Raw genomic sequence first — 13495 nt, 5'->3', positions numbered from 1 at the left:
ATCATTCTTACAAGTCGTCCTTAATGTGCTTTTTTTTTTAATGGGGTGGAATAAAATTCTAGGGATGGCAATGTCTGTTTGTCCCTATCTGGTTTACATATCCCTGCCTCTGCTAAATTATTTTTATCCACGTTGAGGACAAAATGTTTCCCCCCCTCAAAGTGATCAATGCTACTTCACCAATAGACCATTATATACCAAAATAGAAGTAAAGCGCTGTAACATGAACACAGTCTATGAACAGTCTATAGTGTGACTGAACGATAAAATCTGAGCAGCAGTTGCTGGTTGTATTTAGCCGTTTCAGAGCTCCGGGACGCCGGCTACCAGCGGCAGTTGTTTAGCCGCCAACAGGTGACTGTGAGCCGGCTACAGGCACCGCCAGATGACGCTCCTTTCAGGGGCCGTGGTAGTGGAGTTTAGCCAGAAAAGGTGAGGGTCATGCAGCGATGACAGTTATGTTTAGACACCTCGTTAAGTTTAGAAAAAATATCGTGGTTAAAACACTCCTGACGAACGAACGAGCGTTTCCTGGATGAAAGTATTTTGTTTTCGCCGTGAAGTGAACTCCGCTCTTTGGCTTGAAAGCTCTGTGTTTTATGTTGACACCACATTGTGCTACATCATTTTGAGATTATTTTCCATTGAATATTGAAGTTCATAATTAAGTGTTTTGGCGTGGCTGGCCGAGTGGCTCTATATCCATGGTATTGAAAGGGGGATTTAATTATTGCATGTTTTGTTGTACATGATCCCCTGACTTTCCTTAAGCGCCATCATAAAGTTAACATTTGTAATTTTAAGTAAAATGTCTCAATAACAATAATAATAATTTGGTGCATACATTCATGACCCCCTCAGGATGAATTGTTGTGACTATGGTGATCTCTCAACTTTTAATCTAGCACCATCATCAGTTGAAATGTAAAAGGTGTCCAATACTTTGGCTACTTGAGAAACCAATTACAGTTCCATCAACCTCATATTAAAACGCTGAACTAAGGTGGTGAACATGGTAGACATTATACAGGCTTAGCATGTTAGCATTGTTATTGTGAACATTTAGCTCAAAGCACCACAGTGCTTCAAGTACAGCCTCACAGTGCTGCTTGTGTGACTGTAGACTCTTTGTTTAGTTGAAAACATAGGTTTAAATATTCACTGCTGATCTGTTGCCAGGCATCCCTTAGGCATACATTAATTGATGTTCTTAGGCTAAGATACTGCGTCCCACCAGAAGCTGTTATTGTGCATGTAATGCAGGGTTTCCCACAGCACTCTGTAGTTAAGGCGGCCGCCTTAGCAACACGCACCTGCCGCCTTAACTACGTCGCCAACAAAAAACGTAGTTGGCGACGTTTTGTCCTGTTTTCTCCCTTTCATTCCAAACCACACAGTTGAAAACCTGCAGGTGGAGGCGGCGGAGACAGGCTCGGACATACACGCCGCTGTGGTCTTGTGTCAGTCTCGCAAGCGGTTTCAGGAAAGTGGCTGCATGTGTCCGACAATGCACAGAACATTATCCGGTACAAGCCTACAGCTGTCTGCGGACACGGAGTGTGGAAAGTGTGTCAGAGCCTCCCGGACGGTGAACTGAGACTCCGTTACCTGCTTGTCGGTCAAAGGTTAATGATCGGTTAACATTTAATTTCATTGTGCTTTCTTTTGGAAGGCTGGCTGCCAAAATTCGCCACTTAGTAACCAATTAATTAGCCTGAGTTAAATGCTAGCTATCAGTAAACAGAAGTGACGTGGTGGCTGGCGTCTGGTGTGTGCGCCAGTGTTTGTGTGTGTGTTGTTAAATGTAGCCCCCCCCCCACCTTAACTAACAAATTTTCTGCGGGAAACCCTGTAATGATGTTATTGGGAATGTCTTTAGCATTCCTCAACGTTTACTTTTATATTTTCAACTTTCTGATGCAATGGCTTGAGCTTTGTGAATTGTTGCTTTCAATTTCTACTGATACCACTACCCCATTTAAAACAACAATACAACAATAATGCAGAAAATTAAAATAAATTATTCTATCCATATTTATGTACACAATTAATAAGGATGGGGATTTCTAATAGAGGGATCAGATTTCAAATTTTCTGTGCAGCTAGCACTTGGTCTACAACTTCATAACAATATATTGATATATCATACTGATGGGAAAAAGGCCTGTTGCTCATTCAAAATATATGATACACAGCTCTACAGTGATAGGTTCCCTCCAATAATAGCTACCACCTAGAGTAAGGCCTTAAGTCTCACTGTACCCCAATCTGCTGCACTACCCTGACAACAACTTCACTGCACACTGCAAATGTCTGCTCTCTTCCTTTCCACTGCTGATGTCAAACCTGGTATATTTCAGGCCAACTCAGGAATTTCGTAAGCCAGACCTTTCCAATGTCCGATCCCCCGACATGCTTCACAACACGCCCCAGTTCATATCCAAATCCTGCTAGGAAGCCACAATTTTGGGCCAAAACCAACAATGGCCGATAAGATTTGGCTGTTTGATGTGGTTTCAGGGAATCCCTGTGAAACCCCAAGAGAAAACATTACTAAGAATTTGATATGCACTGTGGTGGAAGCAACTTTCTTTTTGTCTTAACAGTGCAGGACTTATTGACTGTCTGGCCTTTGAAGACCGGGAATCACCACAGATCGTGCAACACGAACAACAAGCTGACAATATCGACACCGCATACTGCTCAATGGTGCATTAGTGGACGTATTACATCTATTACAAAGGAAATACTATTGTTTGTAAATGCATGGTTTATAACAATAATGTCACTTTTGTAAATTTCAATCTTATTTCCTTTTTTAGGATGGCTTTGTAACATCTGTCCAGGGACTACAGATGAAAAATAGCCTTTTGGATAACTTTGGCACTTTTACAGCCATGTTTATTAATGTGCACTGTTAAATAAACCAATTTTATATATATATATATATATATATATATATATATATATATATATATATATATATATATATATATATATATATATATATATGCGCGTGTACAATAAATATGAAGCTACAGCCTGGCACAGTTAGCTTAGCTTAGCCTGGAAAGACAGGAAGACTGGAAAAGAAGGGAAACAGCTAGCCTGGCTCTGTAACAACATGTCCTGAACACAACACATCATAGGTCTGTGTTCTATGCACCAAAAACCAAAGTGTAAAAACGACAACATATCTTTTTTCATGCACAGTGACTTCCTATTCTGCTACCAGTCTTAAATTAAGATTATTTTGTTGACCAAACCTAATCTGTTAAAAAAAGCAGTATTCTACTCACTTTTTGTAGAGTGTAAAAATGTACTTAATCTTCAGTGTACGTTCTAATAAGATCTATGACAGTTTTTATTTTATTTTAGAGGATTTAAAAGCTTAATTTCAAAAATAAAAAGCTATCAAATTATAGTAACTTTCTTTAAAAAATGAAACTTGAAACGTGGTTGGTTAGAAAAATGGTTTAAAGAGGAAGAGAAATGAAATGGAAATGACATCAATATCCCCAATAGTAAAGGAGGAAGTGGTTCATATCACATGAACAAGGAAAAAGAAAAAATCCTTGATTTATCCTTCCAAATGAACATCGCCTATGATAAGTATTGTAAATCCATAGGGCTCCTGTCAGGCTTAATGTACCTTGCAAATGCTTATTTTAGGTATATAAATTTTAGATTATATCCTTTCATCCTTGACTAGACTGCAGCTGTATGATTGCATCCCTTTGTGTACATCATGTAACACAGGGGGACTACTGTGGTTTTGCTTACATTTCACACACTATGGGGTCTTTGAGGAGGTTCACATCCTCCAGCGGCAGTGTTGAATCTGTCAGGCCAGGAGCTCTACCACACCTTGCCTCCCCTGTGTACGTAGCCCTGCTTCCAGGCACCGGAGCAGGATTAGGGCCCTGTGAAACTCTGCCAGGCCCTCAGCGGATGTGCAGCGGCAAATGGCAGCATGTTAAATGTGTTTGCTTTGATCTCAGCAGACTGTAGAGTTTACAAAGAATTTATTTCTGGTACTGTCTCTGTCTGCCTCTGGGTTATAGATTCACCATTTCCCCTGTTTCTTATCCTTCAGCAAGATTTAAAAACAAAACAAAAAAAACTACACTGTCCATTTTTCACCAGAGCTGGGCTGTATATATCATGACATGTTATGATGTGTTTCTGAGACAGTACTGTTTGGAAATGTATAAAGATATGATCAGCAGCTCACCAGACCAGCATCATACAGCCCACTGAACATACTTTGTACCCTTTTTATTCCTACATGCACTCAGCTTTTCCATCCGGTCTGTCTAAAATGTCCAAGATGAACCCGCAATGCTCCCGTGGTGTCGGTCTTGGCGCTTGGGGAAAGGCTCTCGCTGCTGCATGCATCCAGCTGATGCATGCTGAATTAGTTCTATATGGAGGGAGGAACTGTTTCCAAATGTGTTCTGGAAACAGTGCCCATGGTCATATCCTTCATCACATCATCCTCGTTTGGAAGCGTGGAGGGAAGAAAGAGGTGGCAAGGAGGGATGGAGGAAGCATATTAGTTTCTCTCTCACAGTCTATAAGCTAATTATCTGCAGCTGCCATGCAGCTTTTTCATACATGCATATTTCATGAGAAGGGTCCCAGCGACTGAAATTGTATCTGAATGTAACTCTGCTTAGATGTTAGCATTATATATATATATATATATATATAATTATTATCATTATTACCTTTTTTTCTTATCAAGTTTGGCATTATTTTCCAATCATGCTCGTTTGTTGTCTAAAGTATACCGTTATGCTAATTGATGGAATTCATGGAGCTACAGTACAATATGGCTTGCTTGTCTGAGTGTGGCTTTTCAATATAGGGGCATATTGATAATTCTGTGGAAAAATTAATTAATAAACAAACGCAAGACACTAATATAACAAATGTGCTGTAGTGTCCTGTATTGAGAAAGAAAATATTTATTAGATATGAGATTTACAAGATGACTGGTATAATGTAAAGAAGGGTTGAAAGCTAAAGCTCACTAATTAACAAGTTTTGTCTCGTTTGGGTAATACGTACAAGAACCCAAATGTATACAGTATATAAAACATGTTTTGGTTTTATGGGTGTATTTGGGCGCTTTGGTGGGCGGATGTAACCTTTCAGACAGAGCCAGGCAAATTGTTTCCCCTGCTTCCAGTCTTTCTGGCAACATAAGCTAATCGGCTGCTGACGACGCCATACTTACGATACAGAAATGAGTTATCTTCTAATATAACTCTCAGCAAAAGAGCACATACGCATTCTACCTAAATGTTAAACTATTCCTTTAAAGGGGCTGTACTCAAAATACTGAGAGAAAGTGAAAACAGCGGGCTGGGATTGACTTCAAATGGCTCTCACAGACCGTTCTCCAATACATGAAATACCTGCATTCTTTTCACGGTACATGCACTAAAGTGTATGTATCCGACTATCAAAATTGAAGAACAGACAAGCTCGGATTACAACACACACAGAGGGAGTGTGACTTCATTCTCGACTCAGGACGCCATTACTGTATCTTTACAAGGCACATTTTAGTTTGCTGCTATATTATTGCTCTGAATGTCGAGTACAGCTGCTTTAAGGTGCTGCTAAATCTATACCCTTAGTAGCAGAGCTCTGTATTGTATTTCAATGTATGTTTTTGAAGCTAAGTGCTGCTCGAGCTAATGAGAAAGGCAGTTTCTTCATTTTCAGCTGATGACTTCTGAGCTGGTACAGGGCAGCTTTTGTTTCTGTCCCTATGGGCTCATTGTCGCACAAGGTGTGTGGCTGTGGCAAGCCACTGTCGAACTGTTACACTTCCACTTCTTTAAACACTGTCATGCATGTTCACGTACACACAGACTCACACACACACAGACTCTCACACACAGACTCACACACACACACACACACACACACACACACAGCTTCAGGCTTAGCGAGCCAATGCTTTCATCTCATCTATCTTTGGGCCCTTCCACTTCCCATTAAGGAGGGGGACGGTGGAAGGCTGATTTGAGAGTTTGGGCTTTTCATGGCTTCTTTCCTTTCAAAACAAAAGATTATTCAATTAATGTGTGTAATACACATTTTCCCCTTTGCTGACCCTGGGAGAGGAGTGGAGATCAAAGACAGCTTTCTCTTTTATAGGGCAGTGGAGCTCAAGTCCAACACAGACCAACTCTCAGGATTTAGTGAAGGGTTACTTACAGGCCATTAGCCTGTAGACAGAGAGAGGCAGAGATCTAAGCATTCCACATCATCGGGACAAAGTGGCTGCTGCAAATCTCATCAAGAACTTTTTTTTTTTTTAATGTTGAGATACTGATGATGTGCAGAGGTGCTACATCATTACAAAGGTGAAGTATATAGCATTAATTCTTCAGTCCTTCCAGAAAAATGCGGAGTTTTTTTGTGATTGTTGTGGGCAAAAATCCTTGATTATGCGGCACGTTTTCTAAAAACATGCGACGGAATATGCGGGCTATTTATGCAATGTTATGCAGATTTATGCGATTATGAAATCATGCAAGCCCTGCATATTTTGCGTGGAAATCTGCAATTCATGAGGCGAAAGTGCGACGTATTTGAAAACATGCGGCCCCCGCATAAATATGCAAACTTTGGCTGATTATGCATTGAATTATGTGATTGCATACTCGCGTTTTTCTGGAGGGACTGATTCTTAATACAACCATACGATGTTAGAGAATACTGCGCTGTCAGACCAAACTTCTGTTGTCAGAACAGTTCTTACTTTGAAAACCCACATCTGCTAGACATGTACTGTATATGAACAATCTTAAAGAGATTGCAGTGGATGGTCTCAGTACATTTTACAATTCCTGTAGAGTAATATATAGAGAAAATACATTGATTTCCAAGTGTAAACTCTACCAGTTGTGGGATACCTCAAGGAAGCTGATGATTTTCCATTAGTCCGAGACAGTGCAAAAGGTTGTATTTATGCTGATGATTCAACAATATACATTTATGACAAAATGTTTGTTTGTAGCCAGGGGCGGATTGGCCATCTGGCAACTCTGGCAAATGCCAGAGTGGGCCGGACCATTTATTTTTAAATGTGGGTCAGATTATTATTTTTTTTAATATACAAATAAATTGTCTTCACAGGCCGACAGCCAACAGACGGGTTTTTATCGCTTGCACGTTTTCACTATGGTTATAATAATAATATTAATAATAAATATTAAGCATTTGGCCAGTCGGCAATGGCCGGGCTGGTCCCGAGATGGGCCGACCGACCCAATCAGAAGTTACTCAAATTGGGACATTCAGTCAAAATACAAGCACTTGCTCTGGGGGACCGGCTGCAGCAGCGAGAAGCCGCTGCTGACGGGCAGAGAGCTCCGCCATAGCTCTGACTGCTGTCCGTCCGCGCGGCCGTCTGACAGCATCAGTATTAAATTGAGACGGTTTCATTACCGGTTAAAAAGGTCTCATTGTCGCGTTAAATAGTAGTCCAGTTCAGTGTTTTGGTACAGTTGGTTTTAACGCCTGATGCGAAGTGTAGGCCTATAGGAGTATACATGAAAACCCTGAACAAGCAGCGTCGTTCTGCTCGTCTTTCTGCTGTGCCCCATTCATGTAGCGTCACGTTTTACACTGCAATTAATCCGCGGTTCACATGTATGCAGGAACTGTGGTGGTCCATTACACTGTAGTCTCAACATCACTGATCATTTTTGATCAATAGAATATAGAAAACATTACACTTCATAACGTTTTGTATCCATAACATGATTGTGTTATTGTACAATTTAACAGTAAAAGCAGTAGCCTATGTAAGTCAATCCTACATTTTTTCAACTTGGGAGCAAAACGTGCTCCTTGGGGAAAAAAAGTGACCATAAAGCCCTGTTCATGCTAATTAAACAGCTGGACCTTGGGGTCAAGTGTTGTCGTATCCGGCCCATGTCCCAGATGTGAAAGCCCCCTTACTGGACTACTGAATATAATAATATTCCAGTATATTTAGTATTTTAAATTGTTACCTGCCACCAGAATTTTGTGATTTCCTTGCCATAAATATAGACATTGTTACCATAAATTGGTGCCCAAAAATTAATCAGAATGCAGGAATTGAAGTCTTTTACCCTCAAAATTCCCTGGGGGAGACCAGACCCCCCTGCTTTATGTGTTCCCCAAAGGCCAATTCTGAGCACAAACGGCATAAACATTATAAATTGTAATACGTGTGCTCGTTAAAAAGTAGTAAGCATTGTTTGCCTGTTACTTACATTAAATGTTTAAAAAGCTGTTACATAAGGTACTGCTTATATTATTTCACCATCTGTACACAAATGTAATTAGTGAATGCACGTGTCCGTGGGTGGGGCTGCGTGGTAATGTGGGCTGGTGTGACTACAGTGCCAGGGCTGAATTTTGGTCCCAGTCCACCCCTGTTTGTAGCCGTAACGTTTCTATGCTAGTGAGTTTCTTCAAGTCTGTTTATAGTGTTTCTGGAGTGAGTTAATCACAGTGTAAGATACAGGAGTTTCCAACAGCTTACGTAAACTTGAATGGAGTTAAATACATCTCCCAACACCTTTACTGACTGGGGACAGAATCCTCTGTCAAGCTACCAGGAGTTACTGCTGACACAGAATGCCATGAGGACTGATGATAAACAGCCCAGGAAAACCATTCTTCCAAGAATCTGACAGCAACATTTTTGAGGATGTGACTGATAGGCAAGAAAGATAAATGTGGGATTTATGATATGCTTTCATGTCTCAGTTTACGAGAGAAAAGGCTTCAAGACGTAGAGTCTTTTCTCAAGATGCTAACAGTATCTGAGGAAAGATTCCAAACAGGACTGGTCTGAAAGTGCTTTCAAATTAGTGCCGCACTATATATCGTTTCAACATCAACATTGTGGTGTGCGCATGCTCAATTGTCAGATTGCAGGATGTGCAATGTCCAGTCAGGCAAATGAACTCAAACACATCATGCTACAACTTTTTTGCTGCTTGATACAAAAGGAAAAGAATTGCACAGTTCTCATTCCCAGGAACCAGAATTATTATTATTATACAGTCGAGGTCCGCGCAGTCTGATTCAGATTCAGTTTGAGTATTTTAATTTTGAGTATTTAACTTCACACTTCAATTCAAGTAGGCCTATTTTACGTTTTACTTCACCATTTATTTTATAGCTTAATTTGCAGATTCAGATTAATAATACAAAGTATTATGAATAAATAAATTATGATGTATTAAAGTGGATAAAGACTGTTGATCCGGTGGTGAAATTAATAAGCTACCTATTTTTGTCTTTGTCTGATTTTGAATATCGCGGTTTGGTGTTACGATGTGATGTTATTATATGTTGTCTGTTCATGTGGTGGGTGATTAGACCACAGAAGGAATAGCTTCTGTTTTAATGAAGGTAATGTGGATATGATAAAAGAAAAAAGAGAAAAATGGTCAATTTGTGAAAAAAAAGAAACTATTGTGATTGTTCCAAAGAGTGATTGATCCTTGTGGTGGATAGAAGCAAATCCACTGTAAAACCAGATATGTCACATTTATCACATCTCCCGGCTTCAGTGACCTTGGAAGAAATATTTGAGGCGTAAAGTGGCTTACCATCGGACCAGCAGACCATGCTCCAGAAAGTTCTTCAGGTTGGGTAATGTCTGCTGCAGGTCTGGGGTGGTCAAGCCATGTTGATATCTCAGCTGTGAGAAAAGGGAACACATACCGTATCATTAACCATAACCTCAAACAACTTACCACATGGTACATCCTACAATCCAACATATAGCGTGTGGCAGGATAGCACTACAGCAAATCACTTAGACACGTATGCACAGTCTCCATGTTGTTCGGAGAAGAAAGAAATACCACCTACAGGAGAGGTCTAAAGTATACATTCTTTTACCATGACACATTTCTCCTCTCACCATCAGACCATTACTCATCTGGACACACAATGGGCATCCTTCCCTGATAACAGGCATGTGCGCTAATATGTAAGGTGTGTTGAAAGACGGGATAAGATGCGGGTGGCAAAAAAAACCAAACTCGCTGTTAAACATCTGGTTGAAATGGGGCAAAGAGAGCACATTAAAACCCTGTTACATTCTCCCATGATCTCTCTCTCTCTCTCTCTCTCTCTCTCTTCAATAGACCCACTTTTAAATTTGGCCTTGAACGTTCCCTCCCTTCTACCACAGTGCTTTATTTCATGATGACAGAATCAAATCTAGTGGGGGAAAGAAAATCAACAGCGACACCTTGAAACTCCAGCTCTGGTGCCAGAAATATCTCCTCTAACAGTTGAGCGATGTCACAGCGAGCCAACTCTTGTCCCGGAGAGTTTATTTAACCTATATTACCCAACAGCAGAGGAGCATCATGCCGCACGTCCAGCGTATATCTCTGAGGCCCCTCTGTCACACACACTGCCTGCACCAGCTGACATGTGTTGTGTTTCCACTTGGGTGCCACGGCAACCACTCTGCTTTTTACACACACACACACACACACACACACACACACTTCTGGTGAAGAGATGCAGTGCACATGACTCTGACACATCACTCACCCAGGATAAATGCTTCTTCATATATGAGCACATAATGAATGAGTGGCATAATAATAAAGGAATTACAGAGGAATAAATCTCTGAGCCCCAGAGAGCAAAGGTCACGTTTCCAGTTGCCAACAGTTAAGGAGGAGACAAATGGTTTCCAGGGTATCAGCAGCCCTTAAAACACATCATGTTTTCTTGTGGTCATGTCTGTACAGTAATTCATTCAGAACCCTGCTGTAGTACATAGTGGCTCTTGTAAAGCCTGACTAATGGCAAGAGGAGTGGCATAGGAGGAGTACACACAGGCCACATGCGCATGTGTGTCAAATTTCTACTCAACATAAATTGGCCAAAACCCCTTCTGTCTGAACAGCTGTATGGTATGAACGGTACGGTATGTGCATGACATGTACCATTGTGTTCAAATGTCTGTATCAATGTTCTAGTTTGTTTGCACGTGTGTGTGTGTCATGGCCTCAATGGTCCGTGTCTGTTAGGGGAGCCATAGAAACAACAGTCATGACAGTATCAGAGGAGGACTTTATCAAAAGAAGCTCAGATTGAGGGAGAGGGACAAGGGGTGTCGCCTCCAAACACAGATTGTGATGGAACGGTCCAAGACCTATGAGAACAACACAGAGATCCATTCATGGCTCAGTGTAAACCTCAGGGTCTGACCAAATGACGGTGCTGCGCTGTCCACAGGACCAGCTGAACGGAATTGTGTTTAAAGCAGTAGGCCAAGATCAATAACACCACCAGTTTAGAAACAGAAAGAGCATAGCAACAGGGGGGGGCTTGCTTGTTCTGTGGCCAGATGCTTAAAAAAGGAAAATCCCAATCTCATGGAAATCTCAAGGTTACGGTCTAGAAAGTATGAATCAGAAATCGTGAATCAGATATGAGCAAAGAATAAATATTATGGCTTCAGCTAAAGGTAAACAGCGTTTGTTGGATATACTGTGTGCTTTCTTTGATTCTCAGTCATAAGGCGTAACAAACGGCTATCTTTAAATTCCATTACTTGGCTTGAACTCTGAAGTGTGTGTAATAGCTACACTGCATGTCTGACAGGAGCCCTATGTCAAATTGTCCGGCTGTGTGTCAGAGTGCTTGGGAGACAGGGAGAGCATGAGTTTGCATTTGTATGTGTGCCTCCTGTTGTTTTCCTCGTGTGAAGAGATCTTGCCAAGTGCAGCATACAGAAACTGGATATGGGTGAAGACAAGAGAGTGATTGGTTACATCACTGGCTTGCATTACTATGGAGCTTGCTCTGGGGAATTAAAAAAAAATAGGAGGATGTTACTGGCTGGTCCAAGATTCTTCCTAATGTATGCCTCCGACAAGCCAACACAGAAGAATTCAAAACTCTACCTGCAGGCATGTTCACTCAGGCTTTTGCCAAATCTCTGCCAGTGGGTACCAACAACACTTGAGCTAAGTGTCTGGTTGGCAGCAGTGCAGAGCCACCAGCACGGGGTGGCTGCTGCTTCACACCGTCTTTGTCAGGAGATGTGTTAAACACATTCAGACAGTTTGGAAGACTGAATACTGCAGCCCTACAGCTGACCCAGACTCTATCAAGATTCATAAAGTGGTCTGGCCCTCCCTGGTGGAAGCTGCATTAAGTTTCTCCTCAGGGTGCACTGTATGTGTATATATGTGTGTTGCTCATGGCCTTCGTCCTGGGAAGGCATATATCCTGGACGCAGGCTGTCGAATATGCAGACATCAACCCCCTCCCTTCTTCTCTGCTCACTTGAGACAAACAGAAACACATTAGTGACCCGGCTGTGTCAGCTGGCGGGAAAGAAAACAGAGAATGTTGTAAAAGAGGAAGAAATGTACGGGGCAGCTTAGTGACATGAAGCTGGGTGTCATTTCCAGTTGTCGGCGCCATGAAGGTTTTGACTGTAGGATGGAAACAAACAGCTGAGCGGGGAGGTTTAGATTCTGGTCTGTGAACCCAAACTGGTCTTTGGGAGTGTGTTGTAACTGATATGAGGCAATGTGTGTACTTTAGCAGTGAAAAAAAAAGGCACAGCAAATTGATTTCTGTCGCACGGAACGCGAACGAAAACTGGTGAATTATTTCCACAACCCAGTAAAGTGAGTATCACAGAGAATTTTTACACAAACACGGCAACAAGAAACAACCTCCTATGTCAACAGCTCCAGACCAGATCATACAAATTGCTCAGGATCAATCCACTTAAGACAGCTTGTCATTTCTAGTTTCCCTTTCATCCATCTATGTGATGAATGCTGCTGGAGTCCTTTGCGTGCCTGTTCCTATGTGTATGGAAGAGTGCTTTCAAAGCTGCTGGCCACGGGGTTCTTTGTAATGGGGCTAACCAGATCGTGGTGAGAAATTCCCAGGGCCCATTGAGAACGGCTGAAAGGCGAGAGGAGTTGATGGGTGGGGGGGCTTTCACATGATGACATAGTGAAACGGATCTGGCCAGGTCTCCCCATCGCTGCTCACACCTTTGTGTCTGGACACTCCCTTTCCTGTTTAGCTATTCTACAAAACCCACTCAGGGCTGTGGAGACTCCGCAGCAGTGGGTAATCAGTTGGTATGACTGCAAGGTTTGATATGATTCTGTGTGAGAGTTTAGAGGATGAGGGCAACTGACCCATCACATCTGAGAATATGGGAACTCATCCATCTCAAAGATAAAGTAACAGCCCAAAGAATGCAGCAGTGTATACAGTCCCAGCCTGCCAATCCACTGGAGCCACGACCACACATAAACACACACTCAAACTGACTCGAGCCAGCGGGAACCAGTCAGTTTACAGTACATGCCACCCATCATTTGGCAAAACCTGCTTGTTTGCCCTGAGCTCTGTACAGAGGCTAAACAAACACAGCCTGGCTTATTCCACGTATTACTGTTTCCCTGGG

The 13495-nt window shown here is 41.8% G+C and overlaps 1 protein-coding gene across 2 annotated transcripts in view; it reads right to left on the bottom strand.

Moving 5' to 3' along the window:
- Positions 1-13495, bottom strand: part of uvrag (UV radiation resistance associated gene) — a 104653-nt gene that overhangs the window by 5117 nt on the left and 86041 nt on the right. For both annotated transcript variants that reach the window (XM_078265781.1, XM_078265783.1), the window contains one exon: positions 9636-9727. In XM_078265781.1, the coding sequence (XP_078121907.1) occupies positions 9636-9727 (92 nt within the window). The remainder of the gene's footprint in view (positions 1-9635; positions 9728-13495) is intronic.

Source organism: Sander vitreus, chromosome 13 (assembly GCF_031162955.1).
Source record: "Sander vitreus isolate 19-12246 chromosome 13, sanVit1, whole genome shotgun sequence".
NCBI lineage: Eukaryota > Metazoa > Chordata > Actinopteri > Perciformes > Percidae > Sander > Sander vitreus.
Note: the sequence above shows the minus strand (reverse complement) of the source record. Positions and strands in the feature narration are given on the sequence as shown.